This window comes from Mytilinidion resinicola (genome assembly GCF_010093595.1).
Source record: "Mytilinidion resinicola strain CBS 304.34 unplaced genomic scaffold BDZ99scaffold_12, whole genome shotgun sequence".
In the NCBI taxonomy this organism is placed as follows: Eukaryota; Fungi; Ascomycota; class Dothideomycetes; order Mytilinidiales; family Mytilinidiaceae; genus Mytilinidion; species Mytilinidion resinicola.
Window position 1 is genome coordinate 887,302 of NW_022985448.1, and position 26,731 is coordinate 914,032.

The 26,731-nt window shown below is 54.1% G+C and overlaps 10 protein-coding genes across 10 annotated transcripts; 6 read left to right on the forward strand and 4 right to left on the reverse strand.

Annotated features, from left to right (window-relative positions):
- Nucleotides 1-975: 975 nt before the first annotated feature.
- Nucleotides 976-2,351, reverse strand: BDZ99DRAFT_390773 (uncharacterized protein; the record flags this gene model as incomplete). The annotated part of the gene is made up of 3 exons (XM_033715692.1): nt 976-1,047; nt 1,528-2,139; nt 2,193-2,351. 3 exons carry the CDS (start codon nt 2,349-2,351, stop codon nt 976-978), a joined length of 843 nt encoding a protein of 280 aa, XP_033575395.1.
- Nucleotides 2,352-3,609: 1,258 nt separating this feature from the next.
- On the forward strand, nt 3,610-5,510 carry BDZ99DRAFT_572298 (uncharacterized protein; the record flags this gene model as incomplete). The annotated part of the gene is made up of 3 exons (XM_033728184.1): nt 3,610-4,408; nt 4,462-4,758; nt 4,823-5,510. 3 exons carry the CDS (start codon nt 3,610-3,612, stop codon nt 5,041-5,043), a joined length of 1,317 nt encoding a protein of 438 aa, XP_033575396.1. The 3' UTR covers nt 5,044-5,510.
- A 1,065-nt stretch (nt 5,511-6,575) lies between these two features.
- On the forward strand, nt 6,576-8,718 carry BDZ99DRAFT_464315 (uncharacterized protein). The gene is made up of 4 exons (XM_033720282.1): nt 6,576-7,206; nt 7,276-7,418; nt 7,471-8,515; nt 8,568-8,718. The coding sequence occupies exons 1-4, from the start codon at nt 6,973-6,975 to the stop codon at nt 8,646-8,648; spliced, it is 1,503 nt and encodes a 500-aa protein (XP_033575397.1). The 5' UTR covers nt 6,576-6,972; the 3' UTR covers nt 8,649-8,718.
- Nucleotides 8,719-8,862: 144 nt separating this feature from the next.
- Nucleotides 8,863-10,077, forward strand: BDZ99DRAFT_464316 (phospholipid methyltransferase). The gene is made up of 6 exons (XM_033720283.1): nt 8,863-8,997; nt 9,051-9,090; nt 9,146-9,162; nt 9,234-9,339; nt 9,416-9,748; nt 9,809-10,077. Exons 1-6 carry the CDS (start codon nt 8,958-8,960, stop codon nt 9,873-9,875), a joined length of 603 nt encoding a protein of 200 aa, XP_033575398.1. The 5' UTR covers nt 8,863-8,957; the 3' UTR covers nt 9,876-10,077.
- Nucleotides 10,078-10,337: 260 nt separating this feature from the next.
- On the forward strand, nt 10,338-13,187 carry BDZ99DRAFT_445901 (N-alpha-acetyltransferas-like protein 15; the record flags this gene model as incomplete). The annotated part of the gene is made up of 5 exons (XM_033717947.1): nt 10,338-10,569; nt 10,616-11,446; nt 11,493-12,623; nt 12,676-12,774; nt 12,832-13,187. The coding sequence occupies exons 1-5, from the start codon at nt 10,488-10,490 to the stop codon at nt 13,185-13,187; spliced, it is 2,499 nt and encodes an 832-aa protein (XP_033575399.1). The 5' UTR covers nt 10,338-10,487.
- A 555-nt stretch (nt 13,188-13,742) lies between these two features.
- BDZ99DRAFT_445902 (tubulin-specific chaperone-like protein E) lies at nt 13,743-16,231 on the reverse strand. The gene is made up of 5 exons (XM_033717948.1): nt 16,036-16,231; nt 15,479-15,962; nt 15,301-15,415; nt 14,785-15,252; nt 13,743-14,727 (listed from the first exon to the last, which is right to left on the reverse strand). The coding sequence occupies exons 1-5, from the start codon at nt 16,205-16,207 to the stop codon at nt 14,161-14,163; spliced, it is 1,806 nt and encodes a 601-aa protein (XP_033575400.1). The 5' UTR covers nt 16,208-16,231; the 3' UTR covers nt 13,743-14,160.
- Nucleotides 16,232-16,365: 134 nt separating this feature from the next.
- On the forward strand, nt 16,366-18,171 carry BDZ99DRAFT_55752 (casein kinase-like protein subunit II beta). The gene is made up of 3 exons (XM_033727201.1): nt 16,366-16,510; nt 17,146-17,391; nt 17,451-18,171. Exons 1-3 carry the CDS (start codon nt 16,454-16,456, stop codon nt 17,925-17,927), a joined length of 780 nt encoding a protein of 259 aa, XP_033575401.1. The 5' UTR covers nt 16,366-16,453; the 3' UTR covers nt 17,928-18,171.
- Nucleotides 18,172-18,549: 378 nt separating this feature from the next.
- BDZ99DRAFT_445910 (PLC-like phosphodiesterase) lies at nt 18,550-20,037 on the reverse strand (the record flags this gene model as incomplete). Its single annotated transcript, XM_033717949.1, has 1 exon — nt 18,550-20,037. Exon 1 carries the CDS (start codon nt 20,029-20,031, stop codon nt 18,550-18,552), a length of 1,482 nt encoding a protein of 493 aa, XP_033575402.1. The 5' UTR covers nt 20,032-20,037.
- A 1,723-nt stretch (nt 20,038-21,760) lies between these two features.
- BDZ99DRAFT_390105 (uncharacterized protein) lies at nt 21,761-23,974 on the reverse strand (the record flags this gene model as incomplete). Its single annotated transcript, XM_033715670.1, has 3 exons — nt 21,761-23,511; nt 23,597-23,710; nt 23,878-23,974. 3 exons carry the CDS (start codon nt 23,972-23,974, stop codon nt 21,761-21,763), a joined length of 1,962 nt encoding a protein of 653 aa, XP_033575403.1.
- A 592-nt stretch (nt 23,975-24,566) lies between these two features.
- Nucleotides 24,567-26,048, forward strand: BDZ99DRAFT_572306 (uncharacterized protein; the record flags this gene model as incomplete). The annotated part of the gene is made up of 3 exons (XM_033728185.1): nt 24,567-25,171; nt 25,602-25,836; nt 25,899-26,048. The coding sequence occupies 3 exons, from the start codon at nt 24,567-24,569 to the stop codon at nt 26,046-26,048; spliced, it is 990 nt and encodes a 329-aa protein (XP_033575404.1).
- Between the last annotated feature and the right edge of the window lie 683 nt (nt 26,049-26,731).

Sequence of the window (26,731 nt, forward strand, 5' to 3'; positions counted from 1 at the left end):
ACATCGCGTGCTGATGAGTCAGCCTCACTTGCTTAGCGCTTTCAGGAGGCACTAGAGAAATAGGCTGTATAAATTGCCCTGCCACGCTGCCTTTCGGTCGCGGAGCACTACAGTTCTTCAATACTGTCGGTCTCGTAGTGCGCGTTCATTCCATCATAATCGACGTACTTTTCATCACATCGCTCGCTTAAGTCGAAACCCGAAAACTTTGACCTACGCCAGTTGCCACGCCTCCTCGTGTCTCTCTGCTTGCGCAGCTAGGACCCACTAAGATCTTCAGAACCCGTAAATGCGTCTAGGATAGTTCTAGAATCGGAGCGTCAGAGGTGCCGGGGGGCCGGAGAAGGTACGATGATAGGGGTGGCCCTCACTCGCGACACATGCAAAAACTCCTACCTTCTTAGCTCTCTATAAGTACTAAGATTCTACGAGGCTAGGAATTTTCTTTTGGCCTGTCCTAGTCTATCGCTAGAATTGGCACTCATAAGTTACTCCTGAAGCGTGGTTGTGCTGTGTCGCGAGACTGTACGTGGCCACTGTGCTGGGGGACTGTACGCTCAGGAGTGCTACGAATTGACTTTTCTGGGCCTGTCACTTGCCCGCATACCTGGCTTAACATCAATGTTGATGCATGATACCTACCGGAGCCTCTCTTCCTTCCTGTACCTCAAACTGCCGAGAGTTTTGTAGTACTCTGAAGGTCAAACAAACAACCTTCGCGATTGGTGAATGTAGTAGTCAGTGTAAATGCTAAAACGGAAAAATAATGCTGATGCATATCATGTCTCAACCAAATTATGAGACGTGATTTACTTAGCGTGTTCATATTGCATGTAATGTTTCGCATGGTGTATAGTAGAAAAAAAATTAGAAGCTATAATACATATTGCCTAATTTTGAAGTTATATCATATCACAAGATAATGGTCAATAATCGTGATACAATCATGCCGTGGCCCAAGGTAGATCCGCGGATTTACTTCATGAAACCGGCCTTTCCATCTCCATTCGCGTCCACCTTAGGGTTCACCTTGTCCATCAGGCTGGGCTTCGCACCAGTGGTGTTGCCGGAGGTGCCAGCAGAGCGAGAGTCATTGCGCGAGCCAAGAGTGTCGTCGTTGCGCGATCCGAGAGTGTTGTCGTTACGCGAACCGAGAGTGTTGTCGTTACGCGAACCGAGAGTGTTGTCATTCCGTCCGCCGAGAGTGTTGTCATTGCGCCCGCCTAGAGTGTTGTCGTTGCGCGATCCGAGAGTGTTGTCGTTACGCGATCCGAGAGTGTTGTCGTTACGCGAACCGAGAGTGTTGTCATTCCGTCCGCCGAGAGTGTTGTCATTGCGCCCGCCTAGAGTGTTGTCGTTGCGCGATCCGAGAGTGTTGTCGTTACGCGATCCGAGAGTGTTGTCGTTACGCGAACCGAGAGTGTTGTCATCCCGTCCGCCGAGAGTGTTGTCATTGCGCCCGCCTAGAGTGTTGTCGTTGCGCCCGCCGAGAGTATTACCGGTGGTACCCTGGGTGTTTGAGCCCACAGTCCGGCTACCATCCAAGTCGCTGTCCACACGAGGATCGGTCTTGTTAGCCAGGCCAGAGTTGTGCTGACCGGCAGTGGCGCCAGAGTGGTGAGAATGGTGCTCTCCGTGATGTTCTCCAACGTGGCCGTGGCCTCGGCCACCACCAAGAGCGCCACCGATAGCTCGGGGCTCACCCTCGAAGCCATCATAGCGTTCCTCACGTCCACCTAGGACGCCTCCCTGCTTCTTGAAGTCCGACATGCTCACGGCGGGGAGCGCCGATGCGCTGTGATGTTGAGCGGCATTGTGGTGGACTTCGTGGATCGGGACAGTGGTGTGAACAACCGAGGGTTGGATGGTCTCTTTTTGTACCACAGGTTGGATAGTCTCGTGAACATGGTGATGCACATGCTCTCCCTGTACGGTAGGCTTCACGGCTTGAGTTTCCTTCGTCTGACCAACAGTGCGCTGATCCTTGAACTGAGCAGCTTCCTGCTCCAGTCTTGAGGTAACATCGCGCTGGTTTCCATGCTCAAACTGGCGGTGCTCAACATTGCCGAGCTGATGGCTGTGCTGCTCAGGGAGAACTTCACGGTCCTTCACCGGCTGTACCGAGTGATGGTAATGATCCTATACCTCGTTAGCTGGAATATCCATGCTAGGTCGTAGCTTTCCGCACATACCTGGTGAACCTCTTTGTCGACCGCAGTAGTTACATTCTCATGGCGATGGGAATTGACTGTTTCGTCGGTAACAGCAGGAGCCACACGTTCGTGCACAGTTGTATCATGCTTTCCAGCCTTGGACATGAAGTCGGAGACAGCGGCCTTAGCTTTATCCATTGTGATGATTAGGAAGTATGATGTTAATTGAAATTGAGTTGTGTTTGTGTCAGAATATAGAAATGATGTTGTTCATACAATAATGTTGCGATTGATTACAGCTTTTAAGCAGGAGAGGAGACATAGAATCGTAGTATACTAAACGACGTCATGCCTACCCGATTAACAGCAAGCGGATATCTCCCGCATCATACGGCATAGAAGGCGCCATAATCGAGCGCCACGGCACAACGAGAGGCATGTGTGGCGATGAACGGTTGGAGGTCACCGTGGTGGGGTAAAAAACTACGTCAAGTCAATGGCGTAGAGCGATCGCGCGGTTTCTCCGCGGGTAGGAGGAGGGGGGCGATTGGATGAGGGTATTCTGCGGTATATCGTTAAGCGTTTTGGGCCGCATTAGGTTGTTGAATTCTTTCAATTGAGATGTGACGCGCATGGCTGTACAGGCTCTAGGCCGTTCTAACGCATCCAAGTGCTCGCCGAGAGTTGAGCGTGGGCCCAATGCGGGGCAGCGGGAACTATGATCATAGACCAGGACGAAGAGGCAAATGAGCTGTAATATGGTGATCGAGGCGTGTTGTCGATGCGAGTCGACGTGCAACCTCGTCATCCATTTTGACACGTGACTACTTGCTTGCTATTGGACCGGGCCTTCTCCTTTTCAACAAACGCTTTACCTCCTTCAGCCATAACTTCTGATACTGTACCAGCAATAATCTACGCGAATTGCATCATGTATCGTCTGCTAGCATACTGAAATCAAGTTTTCAAGACTCGAGCCCCAGAATGCGGCAACGCTTGAGCAGCGGCTTCTCTGACCCACATCAGATCTGGGTGACAAGACTTTTAGACTCCTCAACCAAGCCCTAGGTGGCTTGATATCAGATGCGGCCAGAGCGCCAAATCGTCTGCTCCGACGTCACAATGCCGAATCGGCGTGAAAACTGCACGCATTTGCCTTCGCTTGTCAATTTGACAGCGGGAACAGTGGGCGATGTGCCGTCTTGTACTCGTGAGCATCAGGCACCGGTCCTGAAAGCAGTCTGAGCAGTATTTTGCGATTCATTATTGATTACTAGATCGGCAGTGCAGTAACCTGACCTTCGAAAGCTATCTGAAACTTGATTTGCGAGTAGCAAAGACTCCGTGTGCACTATCGCAGTAATAGCCCCTCTACTGTACAGTTCCGCAGCTCCCTCCATCCTATTGTTGCGTCTCTCATTGTTACTTTGTTTTTCTGTCGTGGTCAACATCCCACATGGATATCAAAAAGATTAAAACTCTGCTTCGAAGGAAATTCAAGAGTGACCGGGCTCAGTCATCGTCAGGATCCGATTCATCCTTTACGACTCCGAATACATCGCCTCGTGCATCTACCACCGTTGATTCTCGTCAAGATGCGTCTCCTCGACAACCTCCTCACGACGAGGCCCGCACGCGCTCTACAGAGCTGAACGGGAAGGGTGCCACAGCCAGTCATGAGAATGGCTACCTTCCTCCACACCGTTCTGTCGAAGAACTTTCAAGCGACCTCAGGCACATTTCACTCGGAGACGATGACCGCTTAATGACAAGTCCTGGCTCGCAAGAATACAGTGCAGATGTCGCAGACCATAACCCCGGAGCTAGAAGCAATCAAGCTACAGCTATCAATAATCGGGGTGTGCTGGGAGAGAAACAACGCAACACTCGGAGGACAAAGGGAGAGAAAATGAAAGAGGAGAAGGACCAGCGTTCTTTCGACACGAATGAACATGACCGGCATGTTCTCCCTGCTGCGGATGGCCTGGGCGGATATCAACCATCGGGACACCACCGGTCATCGATAGGGGCTCTCAGCAGTTCACCGACGTCGCAAATATCGAATCGAGACTCAATGTCACTGCGAAGAAAGCCAGTGGGGTCAGGACTCGGGTCGGCGGGATGGCAAGCTGCATTAGATGGGTCAATGGAAGAAGGGGGGGCCGTGAACGCTCACGCAGAACCACCATCGCTGGACGGTGTTGTCGATCTTACTAACACCGCAGACACAGAAGTGCATGAACGTTGGGCGCCAGGTATTTCAAATCCAATAACCCTTAGTGTAGTTAGCGCTGACACTTTTTTCTAGCTGTCACTCATGAGACCGTTATTCCCCATCGTCACCATATTCGTGAGGAGCAGATCCACCGAGAAATCCACAACCACACCTATTTGCATCGAATACAGCCCGTTCTAGAGTTTGAGGTCCTTCCTGCCCGACACTTCGTTCCAGATTCCAGCGGCCAAAAATTGGTGGAGGTATCGGAAGATGAACTTCCGGAATGTACTGGCGACAACCAGAGATGGTTCATTGCAGAGAAGCGCTCGACCGTCACCCATAATGGCCGGCCGCCAAACGGAACCCAACCACTCACTGGTCTTGACCTAGACGGTCATGATCAGAAGAAATATATGACACCCGAGGGGCTCGAACGCACCGAGACTACATGGGTGCACCCACCAACACTGGAGGACACGACGAAACTTCGAGGACCAACTTATCCAGTGCATTTTGGACAGTGCGGTGAAGACTGCGCTGTTCAAGAGGATGGTGATAAGAAAGATAAACACTGCGAAAGGTGATGATTCTACCGAAGGTTTCTCAATACACATTAAGCCTGTACAATATAGCTTCTCGTACTATCTTTGCTGCTGCATCTCTAACATTTAGGCTTTCTTCGTTCTTCAGCGTGGCGCATTTGGAATGCTGTATCACTAGTTTCTTATCGATGTAATGCATACTTCACAAAATAAGCCTGGGAGCTTCTTGCTTCTGTGTAATGATCGTCTCTCCACATCGTTATATCACGCGCGGTAAAAGTTCTATATTCGCGAAAGCCCCGGGCCAAGGCCCTTATGCTGCCACAATTGTAACCCTTCTATAGCCCTATTTCGTCGTAATGGTGAGGTGATGCTGTTCGACATTTAAGCTTTTCGAGATTTCACGCCCTTAAACCTCTCGAATCAAGGCCTGCGGGAGTCTGTCCCCCATCAGTAGCACGGACGAATGTCGTGCGGATTCTGGGTAAAAAGAATTAATCATATCTCCAAGCTTTGGATGAAAGCGCTTGTGAACTTCATCCGTAAGCCGGAGTTTTCTTTGGCCTAATGTTGCGTGCGTAATGAATCATGAATTCGTCTAATAGTGTGCTTAGCAAAGGAAAAGTCCGGAAACGTCTCGAAGCACTAAAGAATAGAATATGTTGAACGCCGTAGATGGGCCACAATAACCTTATCCAAGCCTTCCGGACGCCGTCTATCCGATGAATGGCCAAGGAAGACTGTGCAAGTGCCTTTCCCATGGCCGTCGTGTTACGTATCGCGTTGCAACAAAGACAAGACATGTCGCGACAGGCACGCCACCCGTGACACAGCAGCACCTCAGGTTTCTTTTTCACAGAGCCTGGGTGGTTTTCGCTAATATGGGATTGGGTAATAGCAATGATGCCATCGGCGCGCAGAATGGCGTGGAGCGTGCTAAGCCTTACCGGCTGGGCCGCAAATCTGGGCGTGGACGGCAGTGATGTACTGTACGGAATATTGCCCAGTAATCTCCAGGATTCGGCGGCACATGGGTGTCCTCCAGGGTGTGAAACCTCGTGTTCAAAACATGTGGGAAATAGTCTTAAAGAGCGCGCAAGTACCGCGCGGGTGGTTCGCAGCATGGCGGGCAGGATGAGAGATTAAACGACTCCATTCGCTTCGCTTTTCGCAGCAACATATCTGCGAAGCTTCACAAGAACGTCAAGCCCTGCCGAGTGCTTGGTGCCGCTCCCCGCAGATCGCCATCGGATCGAGAATCGGGTGGCTGCTAGCCTCAACGCCCCGGGGCCGTGGCCGTGCCTATCCATTGATTGTGATCGTGATTGCAATGCGACGCCCGCGTTATGCACCGTAGCATCTCACGCGGGTTAGCCAATCTGCGCGCAGGATTCCTGGATGCGTAGCAACAAGAACGCCTCCAGGATGGCGAACCCTGCCGGTCGTGGGAGCGTCTATCCTCTCGTGCCTTGGTACGCGGCGCGGGAGGAATCATGGCATGGGGCGTTTCTTCCCGTCCGGACTCTCCGACGCCTCACGCCTTTGTTCTCCCGCCGCTTCTGGCGCCAGATCTGTCGACAAAGATGGAGAGACTCCAACAAGTCACCGCAGAGCGCCCTTCGCCGCACGTTGGGAGAACGAGAACGCGGAACCGGCGTCATTGTGCAATGTTCGGGCGTTGCAGGACAACTCAACCACAGCACAGCGTTCGAAACGTACCGTGACAAAAGCCAACACCGTTGGTCCAAGTTGTGGCCCCTGCGGACCCATACATGAGCAAATCCTGCCTTGACTAGCCCGCCTTGGAACGCAAACGGACTTTCACTACACCCATTGATCTTCGTTCATAAAGCCCGCTCTCTCTCCGCCGCGCGCACTACGTCTCACGGCTCTTCGACACCTCGAAGCTCGCAACCCCCAGCCCTCACACGAGTGGAAATCCTCGTTAACCCACCCTCCACCGTCGCCAACTCGAAATCAGGTGGTTAATGCTCTCCGTGGCCAATTCTCGTCGTCCCTTTTATTACACCCCCCTCAAGCAGAGCATCCGCTCGGTAAAATGGCGTTAGGCTTTGGAACCAAGAAAAAGGCCAGCAAGGCTGACCTTGGCGAAAAAGACTACTCTCGCGACTCTCCAGATCTGAAAGACGGCTATGACGTTGAAAGTGCTGGTGGGCCTCGCCGCGCAAGCCTGCTCCCGGAGGACAGCGACAACGCTAGCTTCGATGTCGGCAAGCAGATTGAGATGGAGGCCGAGAACGCCATCAAGTACAGGACTTGCAGCTGGCAAAAAGTATGTTGTGGCCGTGTCTTTGCCGGAGACATGCCCTTTGCGAGAAAATAATACTCATGTAACCACTAGACTGCTGCCCTGCTCTTCTCCGAGTATATCTGCTTGGCCATCATGTCGTTCCCGTACTCGTACTCAGTTCTGGGTCTGGTACCTGGCTTGATTCTGACCGTTGTGGTGGCCGCCTTGGTGCTGTACACCTCCCTCGTCGTTTGGTAAGACCTCGCTGGCCCTATGGCACCAGAATAAGCGCTCATGTGAAAAAAGGGAATTCTGCCTCCGCCATCCGAATGTAAAGGACGTCTGCGATGTTGGAAAGATCATCTTCTGGAATAGCGATATCGCATGGTGGTTCACCGCCGTCATGTTCATCCTCAACAACACCTTCATCCAGGGTTTCCACTGCCTTGTTGGCGCGAAATATCTCAACACCATGACGAACAACAGTGTTTGCACCATTGGCTTCTCCGCAATCGTGGCTTGCATCTCGTTGATCTGCTCGCTGCCCAGAACTTTCGACACTCTTTCTAAAATCGCAACGCTGTCGGCCTTTACGACATTCCTGTCCGTCTTGTTGGCGACCATTTTTGCTGGAATCGAAGCCCATCCGGCAGGCTATCCCAAATTTGGCGAGCCCGTAGTCCTGGCTGTCCCGGCCGCCGGAACTACCTTCGTCGCTGGCATGAATGCGTTCATGAACATCAGTTACACCTTCATTGGCCAGATCACGATTCCCAGCTTCATTGCCGAAATGAAGGAGCCCAAGGACTTCCCCAAGGCTCTGTGGGCCGTCACCATCGCCGAAATTATCGTCTTCAGCCTGGTCGGTTCCATTGTGTACGCTTACACCGGAACGAACTACAACACGGCGCCTGCGTTCGGGTCCCTAGAGGAGCCATATCTCAAGATCTCGTTCTCTTTCATGATTCCGACCTTGATCTTCCTGGGTGTTCTGTACGCCTCCGTGTCTTCCCGATTCGTCTTCTTCTCCATCTTCAAGAACACGAAGCACTATGGCAGTCACACCGCCGTTGGATGGGCTTCTTGGGTCGGCATCTTGGCTGTGACCTGGATCTTCGCCTTCATCATTGCAGAAGTCATCCCGTTCTTCTCTTATCTTCTGTCTCTGATGAGCTCCCTCTTTGACTCCTTCTTTGGATTCATCTTCTGGGGCGTGGCCTACATCCGCATGCGCCGTGCGGAGCATGGAGCCCGGTTCTGGGTGGGCCGTGGATGGAAGGGATATGTTGGGCTTGTTTCCAACATCATTATTATCATAATTGGGTTCTTCTTCCTGACTGCTGGCACATATGTAAGCTCCCTCCGACTCACTTTCGTCTTCACCGCTAACTCAAAACTTGCAGGCTTCTGTGCAGGCTATTATTGATGGGTACGAGACTACTGGATTCGGAGGACCGTTTTCTTGTGCGACAAACGGGCTGTAGAATAGATGATGTTGGACAGAGAGAGCTGCTGAGTGCAGGGTAGATGGATTCAGGAGACTAAAATTGCTGATATATACAAATGCACTAAGTCGCAATAGTAATCGGGAATTGCCCATTTGTTTGTCTTTTGCACGTGCTTTTATTCCCGCCTGTCAACCCATCATGTGCTCCAAAGGCCGCTTGCCCAATGTGACGTCGCTCGCTTCGCCAGTAAAACAACTCCCCACCTAACTTATATGCTTCCCTCCGTCTTCTCGACCCTTTTGAACGATTCCGCTCTCTTCAACCCTCCGCTCACCATTCCACAGAATGGCAGCCCTCATCGACTACAGCCAGCCGACATTGTGGGGTAGGCGCTAGCTGAATCTCATGAAGTCTGCTGTGATCTAATCCCTACAATAGCTGCGGTCGCTTCAATTGTGTTCAATCCGACCTTCTGGAAGTACGGCACTCTCCTCCAGCCCATTTCTTAAACGCTGGGCTAACTCTACACGTAGCATCGCAGCTCGCCAAGGTAGACCTCTCTCGACGATTCCCACAAGCACCCAACCCTCTTTCTGACACGATGCCTTCGTGCGGCTTTAGAATACCACAATAAGGCCATTACGAAGCTCTTCGGCGGAAACTCTCTACATGGTTGCTACGCCCTGGCTGTTACGATATTCTCTCTAGGGATAATCCGTGATCTCATGTACGTCTAGCAAACGCAACCCGTCTTCCGCATCTCAACACTCCCCCAAAGCTCGGTCTACTAACGCATGACATAGCTACCACTTCACCCTCCAAGCACAACCAGTCCATCCCCTCCTCGACAACTCTACCGTAAAAGCCTTCTCATACGGCCTTTTCCTCTCCGGAAATGTTCTCGTCCTCTCCTCGATGTGGGCGCTCGGCGTGACAGGCACATACCTCGGAGACTACTTTGGCATTCTCATGGACGCGCCTGTCACGTCTTTCCCGTTCAACGTTACGGACGCGCCTATGTATCATGGCTCGACGATGTCGTTCCTTGCGACGGCGTTGTGGGCGGGGAGGCCGGCTGGTGTGGCGCTGACGGGATTGGTGTGGGCGGCGTATACAGTTGCGAGGCAGTTTGAGGAGTGAGTTTTGCCATTGGGGTCAAGCTCTTGACATCGAGTGCTAACTGTGGTTCTCTCTAGCCCGTTTACTACGGAGATCTATGCCAAGAGGGAGCGCGAGCGAGCTTCGGGGAAAAAGAGCTCGTAGTCGACGTCCTGTGTCTTCGAAAGTGTTCAAGCAAGAGGACTCGAGGGGTTCGGGGTACCAAAACTCGATGCTCCAGCATAGGTGCAAACGCACAGATTCAACATGAAAGCACGAAGTTACGAAAACTGCATAGTGGCGTTTTGCGGGTATTCAACTGCCTCTGCAATGACTTTGGGATATTCATTGCAACTAAAAGCTGGAGTCCTGTTCTATATTTCGTTGGTAGTGGGCAAAATTTCAGTAGCATCGTAAATAGTAAAATGGTCGTGTCTTTGTGGCACTGTCTCAATTGAATCAACTAGAGTGCAACCTGAAGATCTTATTTCGACTTCCTCACTTTATTGCGGCCTGAGGCATTACGGTCGGTTACATTTCGGCGGACCACAAGTACGTCCGAGCAGCCAACCCACATTCACCCACCACCGAGTACGAACACTGTATCCTACTTGCTACTAGACCTCTCCCGAATATCTACAACATGCGACCAGCTCTGACATGACCCTCTGCTCCTACCTGCCCAGCTTCTCGGATCGTTTGTAATTCTGCGTCACCTAAATATTTTCTTGCAGAGACGCACGACCTCGACAGCAAGCTGAAGAGCTATCCGCCGCCATGCCTCAGCCATTGGCTTCCAAGGAGAATTCTCTCTTCCGTTCAGTCGTGAAGAATTATGAGTCCAAACAATACAAGAAGGGTACGGCTCTTCTTCTGCTTCCAGAATCCAAAGCTCACTTTCCTAGGACTCAAGGCCGCAGAACAGATCCTGCGCAAACACCCCAACCATGGCGACACCCAAGCCATGAAAGCCCTCATCCTGAATTCCCAAGGCCAAGCCGACGAGGCGTTTGCGCTCGCCAAAATTGCTCTCAAGAATGACATGCGGTCCCATGTTTGCTGGCATGTCTACGGCTTGCTCTACCGCTCCGTGAAGAACTACGAGGAGGCAATCAAGGCGTACAAATTTGCACTGAAGATTGAGCCGGACTCCAACAATATCCTGCGGGATCTGGCGCTGCTGCAGGTGCAGATGCGGGACTACCAGGGCTATATTCAGAGCAGGACGCTGATGTTGAAGACGCGGTCACAACAACGGCAGAATTGGACTGGGTTGGCGGTGGCGTACCACCTCGCTGGCGATCTGAAAGAGGCGGAGAATATACTGGTCACATACGAAGGCACTTTGAAGAGCACACCGCCTAAGACGGACATTGAGCACTCGGAAGCGTCGCTGTACAAGAACACAATTATAGCGGAATTGGGAGATGTGAAACGGGCGTTGGACCACTTGGAGAGTCTCTACAAGATCAATCTGGACCGGACTGCTGTCATGGAGTTGCGCGCCGAGTACTTGCTGAAACTGGAGAGGTACGAGGAGGCCGAGAAGGCGTACCGCGCGTTAATAGACAGGAACAACGAGTACCGGGAATACTACGATGGGCTAGAACGCGCTATGCAGCTGGACAGGTCGAGCGAGGAGTCGCGGTCAAAGCTCAAGGGGCTTTATGAAGAGTACGCAGCGAAGTTTGAGCGTTTAGATGCCGCCAGAAGGATACCGCTGGACTTCCTAGAAGGTAGGTACTGTCCAATTAAACTTTTGGCATTTGCTTATGGTTGCAGGGGATGAGTTCAAAGCAGCAGTCGACCCATACCTACGACGGATGTTCAACAAAGGCGTCCCCTCGACATTTCCCAACATTAAAGCTTTGTACGCGGATCCATCGAAGAAAGCGACAATAGAAGAACTCGTGACTGGGTATACATCTGAGAAAAAGGTAAACGGATCGGCAGATGCGTCGACTAACGGAGAAGTTTCGGAGCGTTTCGACCAATCCGTACTATACTTCCTTGCACAACACTACAACTACCATCTCAGCCGCGACTTAAAGAAAGCCACGGAGTATATAGACAAGGCGCTCGAGTTGAACCCAAAATCTGTGGACTACAACATGACCAAGGCCCGGATATGGAAGCACCTTGGCAACACCAATAAGGCCACCGAAACCATGGAGCATGCCCGACAGCTGGACGAAAAGGACCGTTACATCAACACGAAGTCCGCCAAATACCAACTCCGCGCCGACCAGAACGAAGCAGCATTGAAAACCATGAGCAAGTTCACGCGGAATGAGACCCACGGTGGCCCACTTGGAGATCTCCATGACATGCAATGCATGTGGTACATAACCGAGGACGGTGAATCCTACCTACGACAGCGCAATCTTGGCCTCGCATTGAAGCGATTTAATTCCATCTACGACATTTTTGACATTTGGCAAGACGACCAATTCGATTTCCACAGCTTCTCTTTGCGGAAAGGACAGATCAGGGCATACGTGGACATGATCAAATGGGAAGACCACCTACGACAACATCCAATGTTCACCAGGGCAGCCGTCTCCGCGGTGCGGATATTCATACTCCTCGCCGACGACCCATCATTGGCGAATAAGAAAGAGAATGAGGAAAACCTGGATCCAGCTGAGAGAAAGAAGGCTGCAAAGAAAGCGAGAAAGGAGCAGGAGAAGCTAGAGAAGGAGGCGGCTGAGAAGAAGGCTGCTGCGGCGAAGAAACCACCGACAGGCGCAGATGGCGAGCCAAAGAAGGAAGACCCAGATCCGAAGGGGGAGAAGCTCATCCAGACAAAGCAGCCACTGGAGGACGCGATGAAGTTCTTGACGCCGCTCCTTGAGTTCAGCCCTAAGAATGTGGAGGCACAGATTTTGGGCTTTGAGGTCTTCATCAGGAGAAGTGAGTCGCCTCCTTACCAGTGTGATATAACTTTGCTAACCCACTAGCGCAGACAAACTCCTACTAGCCCTAAAATGCCTCCTCGCAACCACATCACTGGACCCCGAAAACCCTACTCTCCACGAGCAAGCTATCCGTTTCCGCCATGCCCGTAAGCTTCCATCCCCCCTTTACCCTCACCCTCTTACATAAACTAACATCTCCATAGTCGACAACTCAGCCGCCTCTCTTCCCCCCAAAGTCTCCGAGGTCATAACCGCCCAGTTCACCCTCATCCCGGCTTCCCAACCCCTCCCTGCCTTCAACGACGCCTTCTTAAAATCCCACTCCGAGTCTCCTCCCGCCCTGCACGCGGGATTGAAAGCTCGCTACCTCCTCGACCCAGCCTCGAAGGCGCAGAATGAAAAAGATTTGCTAGCTACGCTCGACCTGCCGGACATCTCGTTTGAGGAGGCGAAAAAGGGGCTGGCGTTATTAGCGGAGTGGGGAAGTGAGAAGGGGGTAAAGGATGAGTATAAAGAGAAGGCTAGGGGGAAGTGGACAGAGGGTGGGGTGTTCCAGTAGAAAAAGGGGGGAGGGAAGGGAAATGGGAGGGGGAAAGACATGTGGTCGAAGTGGGCGGAATTCTTTTGAATTAGCTTGTGTGATATGTACTGCATACTACATTTATCATGATAGACTGGACTGGGGTGCACTAGTGGAAGCGGGGCTGGCATGTGAGGGATGGTGGAGGAGGGGGGAAATGAGTAGATATGTAGTCTATGGTAGCGGAAAAGTTTATAGGTGTACAGCATTTGGTTGATTTGGTGTGCAATATTCGGGAGGGTGAGGCAGCCCACGACATAGGCCGTTTGCAGCATGGGGAATTGCTCTCACTTTTGGCGTTACGAGCTCAAAAGATGCGAGGAGACGATTTGGAAGAAGAAATACGAATCTCCAAAGAAATGCTGAAGCGATGCGAGGAACGGATCGGGAAGTTCAATCGGGGCAACCTTAACAATTGCAAGGAGTTCCCAAACTTCTGTCTAGGTGCTTCGAGCTCGAGCCTGGTGAAACCAGCCAGAAATGCTGTGATGCTAAGTGAAAGGCCGATAGGAAGAAGCTAGGGAACGAAATATCATGATTAATTACTTCAGGTTATAAGTAGAATAATTTAGGTGGGCTAGTATAAAGGGATCATGCCCAATGGCTCAGATGGCCCAAAGCTACCCATGTGCCTCCTTTTTGCCATTTTTTTTCTCTTTCGGTCACGTGATCTTCCCTATTCACCACCCCAGAAATTAACTTTAGGGCGTTCGAGAGAGTTCACACCTTATAGAGCTTTTCTTTTGTTTTAGAAAGAGAACCTACGTATCACGGGGCTAAAATGAAACTCCTGAAGGCAGGATGCGGCATGGAAAGCAGAGACGCCTTATCATGTCGAAGACACGCGAGCTGCAAAGAGAAGCCTTCACAATGGGCAGGATGGGCAACTCACCATCTTTTCGTCGAGTCGCGAATTAATTCGTCTTGAAACCGTCTGGCCATCGCTTCTCATCTACCTCAGCTCTACTCTTACATTCGCCTCCACGCCATCAACCCACGTCCCGACAACCCTAGTGCCGGCCACCAGCTCAACCTCTCTACAGATGTGCTCCGAACCAATGTACGCACCTTCATCGCCACCATCACTATCCGAGTCCCACATATCAGGCTCCAGCGACGAATCCTTTCCAGCTACAACCCAGTCGCCCGTCTCCCAGAAGAGTCTCAGCTTCATCGGTGGGAGCCCAAACCGCTTCCCTACGATCCCCAACGCACTGTACACGCTGAAGGTCATTGGTATTTCCGCTACAAAGGTAGTCGGAGTTCCCTCTTTTACCGCTGGTTTCGCGGATGCGCCTAAGTGGAAGGTGAACCGGATGAGCCGGGCTGCGAGTGAGTTTGGATTGATAGACGACGAGGAGCGCGACACGCTCGGCTCGCCGTACTCCTCGCATAGCTCCGCATAGCGCCTGTGTGTTGCTATGACGGACTCGGCTTTCGCTTCGGGCGCAGCGGAGAGCTCTTTGCCGATCAAAGAGAGATAGTACATCTCCGAGTTCAGGCGCTCTTTGGGGGTGATCTGCGTCGAGAGCGATTAACACGTGTTATCGATCTGGTTCGGAGAGGTATGGCTTACGGGGCTGAAGTTCAGAATCTTCAGTTGACCTAGCCGCGCAATTGTGAGCATGTATCCATCCTCGGCGCTCAACGCCCTTCCGTCTGCAGCTTGCAGGGACTGGTAGAGCGGGTTGTGGGCTATGCGGAGGGTAGTGAGGCTTGGAAAGACGTCTTGCAGCTGGTCTATGAAGTTCCACGTGGAAATCTCGTTGTATGAGAGGTCGACATCTGTCACCGTGTGGGAGAACCTGGGGATTTCTGAGCTATGAGATGCAATGTCAGAGATCTTGTTGTCTTTAAGCAATAAGCGCTGGAGGTTTGGGAGCGACGTTAGAGGAGCTAGGTCCGTGAGTTTGTGGAAGCCATTGTCCTCGAGGATCAGTTCGGTGATGTGGTTTGGTAGGAGGCTTGGCGAAAGGGCGCCGAAAGAGTTGCTTGAAGCAACGAACGAAGTCAGGTCCGGGAACAGAGAGGCGAGCCCAGTAATCTAACACTTACTCAGTCGATGTGTCAATACTGGACAGGGGCTGCATACATCATGCCATGATAGGAGTGTGTCTTCTAGTTTCAATGCCTTGATGTTCTTAAAAGCTGACATACATCGATCCCGTTCAGGTTCCGTCAGACTTATATCTCTGAACCGGTTCCCGCTGATAGACCGTTAGCTATAAAATCCAAGCCTAGAAATGGCTAGAACACAAGCACAAACTTACTCCACGCGTAAACTCCTGAGCTTATCAAGTTGCTCACAGATAGATGCAACTTCGCGCCATTCCTCAAACAAGTTTCGACTCAAATCCAATTCGATGATCTTCGGACAGGTCTCTCTGATATCAATCAAAGCTTCGGGCCACGTCGTCTCCCCCGTAGCCTCTAGCCTTTCCCTCAAAGAGGCCACAGGTCGTGACATGCGCAGGCCATCTAACAGCACAATCTTAAGCTCATGCAGATCTGCTAGTTGCTTCCTAATCTTATCAAACCCAACTTCTTCAACCTCTTTCCCGCTGATCTTGATGGGCTTGTCACGTGCTGGCGCATTCTTAAGCTTGTCAGTCCGTACGTACACGATCTCAGTGTCCGAGTCCTCGAAGTTTTCAGACGCGTACTTGTGACGCAGTGCTTCCACGAAGGAGCGTGGGGGTTCTGCTACGCGTGTTGGCCGCACGAAGGAGCCAGCGGTTGGATGTTTGCTTAGGCCTGCAAGTTGGTGTTAGCATGCAGTTTTTCATGACGTATGTGATAGAGATATGAATGAGTGGCTTAGTATTACACTTGAAGTAGCTGATGCCGCCATTCTCGCCATTATGCTTTCCACGCGTGGGATCATCCCATTCGACGCCTAGCCAGTCGCCTTTTGTGCCGGCTACTTCTCCGTAGTAGCGGACGGTACACAATTGTCTATTGAAAGAAAGGCGCTTTCCTTCGTAGAACTGTGAACTCATGATGGTGTGTTTTGGCTTCCAATTCCGCCTGAAGTTGACTGGAGTCTGACTATAATCAGATCTTATCTCGGTCCGCACTCGGCGGTTCTCAGCCCTGCCAAGACATGCGATAGCCCCGCCAACAGGCGTCACGAAACCTCCCTCAATTTCACCAACCACAAATACCCCAACATGCCCGCCCGCTGCCTCGACGACTTATAGAGCACTCTTGCATTTTCACTACTAGGCATATAAGCAGTCTTGATCATGGACGACTTCAACAGCGAGACCGATAGCGACTACACGAGTTACTGGCGCGACTGGGTAGGTCTTTCTCTATATTGTTTACACTGTCTTGATCCTTCCCCGGGCCCGTATTTGGATTGTATTGAATCCTGTGATCCCTTGTACGCCTCGACAAACTATCGATACACCCAGAAGACATGGCCGATCCTCCCGACTGCGCAGCTGCGCTTCCCGACACGCACGAAACCGGCGGCATGCCCACGGGCAACTCACTCGCACAACACCGTGACCCGAGGGCGCAGGAGGTTGACCCCGTCAGAGGCCTTGTCGCCGAAAGCGACCCGGATGAAGAGCCTCTTGACCCTAACCAAAAACCCCCGAAACCGATGTACCACTCTAGTACTTCGCCCGGACCTATCGACCCTATCCATCCAAAGGTTGTAGCAGCATTGGATGGACCCTTCCTGGACTGGAGTCATGGTTTGATAGTCGGCTTCACAGACCTGGTAGGACATCTTGCCCAAACTGCTGCACCAAATCGTCTGGATGAGCTTGAATACTGGACGGCCATAGCAAAACGACACTTTCATACGCCTAGAAGCCTCCACCAATAGAAACGGTTTGTCCGAGCTACTGATCTAGATAGGGAGAGCCATATGCCCAGGACCCCCACTTACGCAATAGAAGACACTAGCTGACGCTAATATGCATAGTTCATTTCATCCCGAGGCAACGAGTACTTCTGCGAAATTGACGAGGAATACCTCACCGACCGCTTCAACCTCACGGGCCTAAACACCGAAGTCCAATACTACCAATATGCGCTCGACCTCGTCACTGACGTTTTCGACCTCGACTGCGACGACGACATGCGGGAGTCGATCGAGAAGTCGGCGAGGCATCTATACGGCCTAGTACACGCGCGGTATATAGTGACAACACGAGGGCTGGCCAAGATGGTACCTACCCGCCCTAAATTCTCACACAAGGAGCGATGACGGCTGACAATTGGCAACAGCTCGAGAAGTACAAAAAAGGCGATTTCGGCAAATGCCCGCGCGTCATGTGCGACCAACAGCCCCTCCTCCCCATGGGGCAGTCCGACGTCTCCAACACCTCCCCCGTAAAGCTCTTCTGCGCCAAGTGCGAAGACCTCTACAACCCCAAGTCGTCGCGCCACGCCTCCATCGACGGCGCGTATTTTGGCACCTCTTTTCACAACATCCTCTTCCAGGTCTATCCGGCCTTCATCCCGCCGAAGACGCAGCGGCGGTACGAGCCACGCGTGTTCGGGTTTCGGGTGCATGCGGCGGCGGCGTTGGGGAGATGGCAGGCGGAGCAGCGCGAGTCGATGAAGGATCGGCTAAAACAGGCGAGAGTTGAGACGGGGTTTGAGGAGGAAGATGAGGAGTTGGAAAGTGAGGAGGACGTGGACGATGAGATGGATGCGGGTCCGGAGGCGTTTGAGCACGGAGCCGTGCCGCAGCAGCAGTGAGTGGCAGAGGTGTTTGGGCTATGGACAAGTCTTTGGTGGTCAGGCTGGGGTTTCCTGTACTCACTAAAGGACGGTGGTACTTTTGCATGATTCGGGTGGGAGGCGTTAGGATGGAGGCTGTGGGTTTGCATAGTAATCGCTTGAAATGATAGCACTGTTTGGACTCTTGTCTGACACTTTCTAGCTGAATAAGGCTTACATGTTGCAGGCGGCTTTGCCTATTCGAAGTACTCCCGGTGTCCTTTTTCTAAGTGAAAGCTACTTATCATGGACAGGCGCCTCAGTCTTGGCCCTTGAGAAATGAGGTTGCGGTTTTGGGCCTAAGTTGCGTGTCTTTTGACATTGAGCTTGAATCAAATTCTTGGAAATAGGTCCACGTTAGGCTCTCACTGCGGCACTCAAGGTTTAACATTCTTGATACCGCCAGGAGTTTCCTATTCGAGATAGTGTAGGTACAGGACTGGATGACCTATGGGATTGAAGTTTGCTACGCTTCGGATGTATTCTCCATATATCTGCAAGTGTGACAGCTAGTAGTGGAAAATGGTGATCTCATGAATGAAGCCTCATGATATATATATATATACCAAAACGCTACCCACTCCCACCCACCCTTCCAACTCTACGAATCTCCGCCTTCCTCTCCCTCCTTGGTCCTCTCCCCCTCCCTACCCCCCTCCGCCTCCTTCCACTCCATCTTCCGATTCATCCCCACAATACACCTCACCAAATCCCAATCCCCCCCTTCCCCGACCCAATCACACACCACGACCCCCGTGCCCCCATCCCCCTCGCCCCCAACATCATGCTTCACACACAGATACCCCGTCACCGCCGGATTCAACCTCGCCGCAATCCGCTCCGGCCAGCACCCGGTGCGCCAGAAATTACTCGCACTCAGGAAATTCAGATACAGCGGGCCCGGCGGCACGGGATTCTCCCGATCCGTCGTGACGCCCGGAACCGGGCTCACCGTCCTGGCAGCGGCGGCGAGATGGTCGGTCGTGTACGCGATTTTTCGGTCGATGCTGACGGCCTCGAGCACCTCGCAGAAGTCCTGCACGCACACGTCGCCGTGCGTGTCGTGCGCCGTGTTGTATGCCCAGTTCTCGGCGTTGAGCCCCCAGCCGCGGCCGTCGTTGAGGGCCTGCAGCTCCGGGGGTAAGGCGAAGCGGCGCACGAGGACGATCTTGCCGCGGGCGGCGCCGAGCGTGGGGATGCGCGGCGCCGTGTACCAGAGCGCGGGCGAGGTGGCGTAGTGCGTGTGCAGGATGGTGGCGAGCTGGGCGTCGGTCGAGGCGCCCGTGCCTTCGCGTTTGAGGGACATGATGAGCGTTTCGGAGGGGTTGGCCGCGAGGAAGGCGAGCGTGGTGGTGATGAGGGCGCGGAGGTGCTTGGTGCCGGTTAGGGAGATGGGGAAGACGCCGTGCACGAGGATGAGGGCGTCGTTGGCTGGGTCGGCGGGGTTCTCAGGCTGCACGCGGATGTCGAAGAAGCGGATGCCGTTTTCGAGTTGCGCTTTGGGGGACACGGCTTGGCAGCGGACGGAGGGGAGGGCCTTGTAGTGGGTTGGGGTGTTGTGGGTGCCTGGGATGGAGAGGGCGGAGAGGGGCGTGGAGTCTTTGAGATCTTTCATCCAGGAGGTGAGGTTGATGGGGGAGTAGATAGTGAGGTGGGAGTCTTCGGGGACAAAGATGCCCGTGTATTGGTGTTGAGGGTCTGCGACTAACGGAGTGAACGATTGGGATTTTGTGGCCGCTGTGGCGTCCAGGCGGTATCTTTGGCCATGACTTTCGAAGGTCAGGCGGAGGACTTCAGTGGACGATCGCTCTGTGGTTGGGATGTCGGTGGTTTGGGTTTGGAAAGGTTCGATGCGGATGCTAACGTCTTGCTGGTTGAAGCTTTCGGCGTGAAGCCCAAGTGAAGGCGCTGACGGTACGGATGAAGTGCTGTTGCCGACACTTCTTGAAACAAATCCTGTGATATGACCGAAAGTGCTGGTCACGTTGGCTATCCTTGTTGTACCTGCTTTCTCGTACCGTTCGATTACTTTCAGCTCAAGCGGGGTTGACGTGATATTACGGATCGTAAGAGTTGGAGTCATGTCGGGTCTGCATTAAAGGGGATTTTGGGAGGAAGACTATGAGAAGTGGGAAAGGCCGTCTAGATTGATGCTGTTGTGGTTGGTTGAAATGTTAATGAGGTTAGTTTTGGGCCTAGACGCTAGACCCTACGAGGCTAGGCGGCATACACTGCGTTATTTATATCGTTACAGATTCGCTGAAAGATGCTTTGCGAAAGATAAATAATTTGTGCAGTTCCTTGAGCGTGGTACAGACTCTTATCACATTGCTTATGAGAGGGGCGTGACCGCGGATTGTAATGAGTCAAGAAGTGCATCAGCGCTCGATGTATTTATCTTGGCGGTAACCTTGTAGAAAATGGAGTTGAGCACAGGCGGAGCGAGCGAATGAAATTAGAGAGGAGTAGAACGCATCTATACGTATTATGCCTGAAGACTTATTATTTAAGGGCGTCTTCCTCGATGAGCAGATCATAGTAGTCATAGAGTGAGTAGTACGAGGGCAATCTGCACATTGACCACAAGTCTATTTGCAACGCATATTCAAGGGGGGGATAACAAATATCATTAGAATTAAGCGATATAGTCCGAACCTCCATTCCGAAATTCCAAATCCTAACCCAAGCCCACCAGCCCAGCGGGCGGCCCAATGCAATCTGCACCCATGTGGTAGTTCAAATCCGGAAACCCGCTTGTAAAGAAAAACCGCGCCCCACAGCCAAACTCAAAATCAAGAGCAGTAGGTTGAGAGAGGAAAAGTGATAAATGTCAATTCAAATCCACGCTCAGGCCACCTGCATGCATATATGCGCTGTGACAGATCGCCACCCATCGGCATCCACGGACCAAGCCTCCGATCCTATCAACCGGCAGTAAAAACACAAGAGAGTTATCACTAGCACCGCCAATGTGAGCGAATCAACCACCTAGAGAGAGTCTCTCATGCCATGTTAAGCGAGAGTGCAACGCGACGAATGGGAAAATGACGAAAGCCAACAAAAATACCTATGCAATGCAGACTCCACCGAGCACGAAGACCTCTCCGGCAAAACAAATCGGAACGCAGCAGGAACAGAATCGAGCGAGTGGTATGCATAGGAAAAAATTAGGTAGGAGATGCGGCACGAAAACCGAGCGGTGTAGTGCAGGTGCAGATCAAAAGCGAAAAAGCAAAGTTCCAGATCCAGCGGGCCCAATAAATTCCATGCATTCATTTGCTCCATTTCCATGCCAAGACATATTTCGCAAAGGCGTCACGGCGTGTTCCGTCCTCGTTTTCAATTTGATTGTTGTGATTGCTTGATCCTCGTTCGTTTCTGATTCGTTCGTTGATGCTCGGGGATTAGGGAGGAGAGGCGTTCCACAAGACGTGAGCACGTGAACTGGTGTAGCAAGCAAGTGAGAGTTCCGAGGCGCAGAATACCAAAATGCAGTGCTCGCCCAGACAGAATCAAAAACATGAAAAGAAACCCATGCAACGATGCAGGCGAACGCGAGGTAGGAAATCGGGCGATTAAGATTTACGAAGAATTAAATGTTGTTGAAGCATGCCAGCAGACCAAGATGGGTGTGTGCATAGTGTACAGGGTATGGAGAAGGAAATTAAAAGGAAATAAATGTGAACTGGTGCCACTAATGAACGAAGCCTTGAAAAGTTGCTTGGTACGAAGGGTGGGCAATGTCAGTCTGTGCGAATACGGTATAGCGGTCGTCGGTCCACTGGTGAAGTCTGCATGCGAGACCGTGCCTCTCAAAAGGTCTGCCATCCTTGCTGCCCAGGAGGACCAGGCGCCCACCCTTGCATGCCAGGCTGTTGCGCTGCCGTGCTCTGATGCATGAACTGCTGCGGGCTGGGACTTGGATTGTATGGATTCCGGCCCATCGGGTAGCCTTGACCGCCCATTTGCCCCATTGTGGCGTATTGCTGCATCGGTGTGCCATGCATAGAGCCACTGCTCTGTGAGTGATGGAGCTGAGGCGGAGCGTGTAGTGGCGATTGCTGGGGATGCGGCGGCTGCTGTGCATATTGCTGCATGTTGTGGTGTTGCGACAGCGGCGATGGTTGAGGTTGTCCGGGAGGCCACATCTGACCTTGCGAGTATCCGTAGCCTGGCTGGCTGTGAGCACCAGGGCCCATTCCAATGCTGGGAGAACGATGGTGCATTTGGTCTGGCCTTAGCGGCTGATGCATTGCACGGATCGGAGATTGCACCATCGGGTTCTGTGGATGTGGTTGTTGAGAGTAGGATTGTGGTGTCATCATCTGTGACTGGCTTTGTGGTGTGTGAGCAACCATGTTGTGCTGCCCGGCACCGACGGCCGTGACACTGGACGACATGTGTGGAGAAGCGACTGCTTGCGACACTTGGGGAATGCCGTCGCCATCCACCGTGCCTTGGCGATGAGGTGAGTCGATGGGAGCCTCGTGCGGTCGCTTCCAGTAGTCATTCAGATATCGTTCGCGATTTGAGCGTTGGGCTCCTAGCTGCTTGTTGAACTCGGCAGTTTGCGCTGCTTGGTTCAATATCTCAGTTGAAGTGCTCGGCCGCGAGTGATCCTGATAGGCAGCTCCAGATAGCTCGTGTCGCGGACGTTGCACATTTCCGTAGTCTCGCGGACGAAGATCGTCCGTTAGAGCCATGGTGATCATCGGAAGAGGAGCCAGAGTTGCCGGGTTGATTCCTCCGATAGCGTGGTTGAGGTCGGTTGGGCCGTTGCTATAGATGATTTCACCGTGAGGAAGTGAAGTGAGAGAGTGGTTCGCGTGAGTGGCCTCAGCTGCTGCTGCCTCTCTTGCCTTGGCGGCTCCTGGTCGTTTCTCTCCAGCCGCGTCCTCTTCGGTGAAGCCTTGCTTCCTAGCCTTGCTCTCCCAGTAGTCGTCGCGTACACGCCTTCCGTTAACGATAAGCCTGCTTCCGAATTGCCGGAACATAGACCTCGCGGTCACAATAGCAATCTGTCGCGATCTGTAAGAGTACGGAAGAATCTCCTGATGTATCAAGTCGTCCTTCTCTGCCTGCGTGGCAATAATCTTGTGTAGTGATCTGTTCTTGTTGAAGAGCAGATATGAATCTCGGTAGCCTAGGACACGCGCGCACTCGGTCGCGAGCATAAACAGTTTTTTGCCTCTGTTCGGAACCAAGAATGTCCGACACCGATACTCACGGCCGTCTAGAGGACTCCCAGTCCCAGTAACCTTCTTTTCGCCCTGCTCGTCAAACTCGCGCGGAATATACTCGTCTCCTTCGGCGTTCAATTGGTCTGTGGTGTGGTCTCGGACCGTCGGCAGTGCCTTGATCACGGTGCCCTTCGTCGGGGTTGACTTGGTCGGCGACAGTTGCGGTGGCGATGCTTGCGGGAGCGGGGTACTTTTCAACTGTGGTGTTTGCACAGGGGCGGGCGTCGTTTGGGACGGCGTTTGAGGCGGCTGTGTTGATGAGTGCGGGCTTTCGGACACCTTTGTCTTTGGCGGCCTACCGCGCTTTCGCGGTTTCGACTCATCTGCGTTGTTGCACGTTAGCCGCTGCTCGTCCTAGGCTCGCCTGCATGCTGCAGGTAGCCGTCGAGACGCAGAAAAAAAAATTACCTTCATCTCCCCGTTCACTTCCGGCCACATCGTACGTGTCTGGCGACCGGCTGCGCTTGACGCCGCGAGGGCTGGCTTGGGGTGCAGTTGGCGGAGGTGCGCCGGCGAGGACTCCTGCAGAAAAGGTGTCGCGTCAGCAGCATTCACGACTTGATTATTGCAGGGAAACATCCTTAGCGATAGCGCGACGGTCGTCGGATGGAATTCGAGATGGAAAGTTGGCCGCGCGTTCGGCGCAGCGGTCTTATGGCAGATGGAGTGAGCGAGGTGAGGGAGCTTACCAGACGAGTTCAGCGCGGCGGGGTTGATGGTCCCGGAGCCATCCATGATGCCGTTTCCAATGCCACCATTCGCCAGAGCCGAAACGGGATGCGACATGGAAGAGTACATGCCAGTGCGGAGGCCGGCCTCGGTGCGGACTGCGCTGGGCAGAGCACGGCCAGGTCGGTTGGTGTGCGTTTCGCGCGCAAGAGAGCGGGCGTCACGGCGGCGCGCAAGGAGGAGCAATGGCGGAGGCGACGTTGGCGGTTGGTGGCATGCGGCGGTGATGACTTGGGGGTGGTGCCGTGTGTGTGGTTGAGGTTGACGCGCTCCAGAGGCCGCGGAGGTTGCCAGTGCACGATCCGCGGGTGGGTCTGACCAGGCGGCCGAATCTGCTGCCCCGTAGCTACCGAGATCTGAGGCGGACCCTGGGCACTTTGCACTGCGCTGAGAGGCGGCGCCGTGTGCGCTGTTGCTGCAGACGGCGGGAGAGAGGCCGTGGAGGTGGGAGGAGGGGATGCCGACTCTGCAAGGGAAGGCGTGCCACAAGGGAAGGCGTGCCACAAGGGAAGCCTGAGGCCCAGCGCGATGACAGCCTGCACTCAACACCACGGCCACGAGCGGCGCTGCAGGGCGCTCCGCAACAGGCGGGCCACAGCACACGGCCGGCGGACAGGCCAGCGGCTGGGGCGGCGATGCCAGATGCCAGATGCCAGATGCCAGATGCCAGCGAGGAGGGCCCGCGAGGTCGAGACAGACGAGACCGAGTCAACAGAGTCGAGGGCGGAGCGACGCAGGTGCACGGGAGGAGCGGCGGGCCGTGGACGTGGAAATACAGCGGCGGTCAGCGGCCGCGGTGGAGGACGCGATCAGACACCCTGGGCAATCTGGAAACTGCGATGACTCCGCTGGGTCGCGGCTTCAGGGTCTCCCGTCGAGTGTGGGCTGGGCGCTGGGCGTGTGCTGGGCGTGGCAGCTGGATACAAGGCCCGACAGCTGCAAGATTGCCGTCCGAACCTGGGAGCCCGGGATGAATGAGAGCCAGAGGAAGGCCTCCGACGCGCGCGAACAGGTGGAGGGTGTCGCCGTGCTGGGCGCCGTGGTCCCGCAGTGCGGCCTCGAGCGGAGTGGACGCCGAGTGGATGCTGGGCGGAGCGCTCTGTGTCCACGAGTCGGAGGCGACGAGAGGCTGTGGAGGCCTTCTTTGGAGCACCGGAGAGCCGTCGTCGGTGGCTTCGAGGCTGGCAACCGCGCGGCGACTGACGCTATCTGGGACTTGGGGACTGCCAACGGGCTGGGCGACTGTCGATGCTCGTGTGTGGTCGCAACGGGGCCTGGGTCGCGGAATGCAGCGTCCAGGACTCCTGAACGGCGATCCGTTGCGGGAAAGCGAGCAAATGGGCGTGTGCTGCTGAGGATGGTGGGCCGGTGCAACAGCGGTTGCGTGCAGCAGCGGCACGGCCAGAGGAGAGCTCTGGGGTTGGTGCGCAAGGGCAAAAGCTGGGGATGTGGGCGGCGTGGCTTAAAGCATTATTCGACGGCACAAGCACCAGAGGGCAGCGCGAGACGCGCATATGACCTGCATATGAGCAATCAGCGCCCGTATCCGACGCGGCCTGCCCACGCCTGTCCTATTATCTGCTATCTACCGCCCGAGCCTCAGTGCAGTTGGTTCCGCAAGCGGCTCCGACGCGACCGGTGTCCATTGCCGGCCAGGGTGTTTGTCCATCTGGACATGTCCCAGGTCTCCACCAGCTCCCTCCAGCAGCTTTTCTCCAAGGTTTCCTCCAGGGTTTCTCCAGGGTTTCCTCCAGGGTTTCCTCAGCGCCGCTCCTCCAGGCGCTCTCGGCTGCAACGCCCCCAGCCCAGCGCAGCAGGGTGCGTCTGCTGGCTACGACTCACAGGGCGTCCGCGGGCTGATTGAGCAAAGCTGGGGAAAAGAGGGGCGCCGCTCGATCGAATCACAGGCGGCAGATGGCGTAAGCGTGCCGTCGCGCCGCCTCTGTCGCGACCACATCGTCTGACTGCTCTCTGCTTCCAGCCCGCGCGCGCCGTCCTGGCGGAATCGAGGTGCATTGCCGCAGCATCCGGAAAGGGGCCCTGGACAGTCGCGCTCACAAAGTCATCGAATGCGTGCCCGAAGCAGCTGCCTGCTCGTATTGCGCGCGAGGCCATGCGCCGATCGCTGTGAAAGCGGCAATGGCCCATCCCTTCCGTCGCCGCTGGCTGAGGCGGCAGACGAGACTGCTCCCGGCTGTGCCCGTGCTGCAACTCGATCTGCGCGCCATCCTGGCAGCAGTGTTGTGGTGTCCATCTTGCATCGCGTCGCCGACGCCGTCGATGCTTGGGCGTGGAACGCCATGCCAATACACTGCGATGTCTCCTCATCGCCGCCGCCGGACGTCCGCCTCCGCGGCGTCCTCGCTGGCTGGATTTGCGTCCGCTCCAAAGCACCGGTGCGGGCGAGTCCAATGGCGTGTTGCGGTCAACAGTCCAGCAGATGTCGTCGCCGAGGGCCACTCAAAGCTTCAGGGTGCAGAGGATGCTGCAGCTGGTGCGGCGCATCTCTTTCACGACGGCAAGCTAGGGCCCGCCGCCCCACGCGTGTGCTCCAGGGCTGCTGTCTCAGGACCGACTTCTGTCATCTGCCTCGCCTGCAGGGTCTGCACCACTCCAATCGCTGCCTCCTCTGCGCCACGCTGCTATCGCGGTCCGTAACGCGCTCACGGACTTCTGGAATGCCATCATGCTCGGGAGCCATCGCCGGCTGGCCCCAGCAGACGTCCTCGTGACTGATGTCGTGCGATAAGGTCGCACCACGAACGGCGGCGCCGGGGTCAGGCCAGATAGCCACTGTGGCTAGAGCTTATGCCA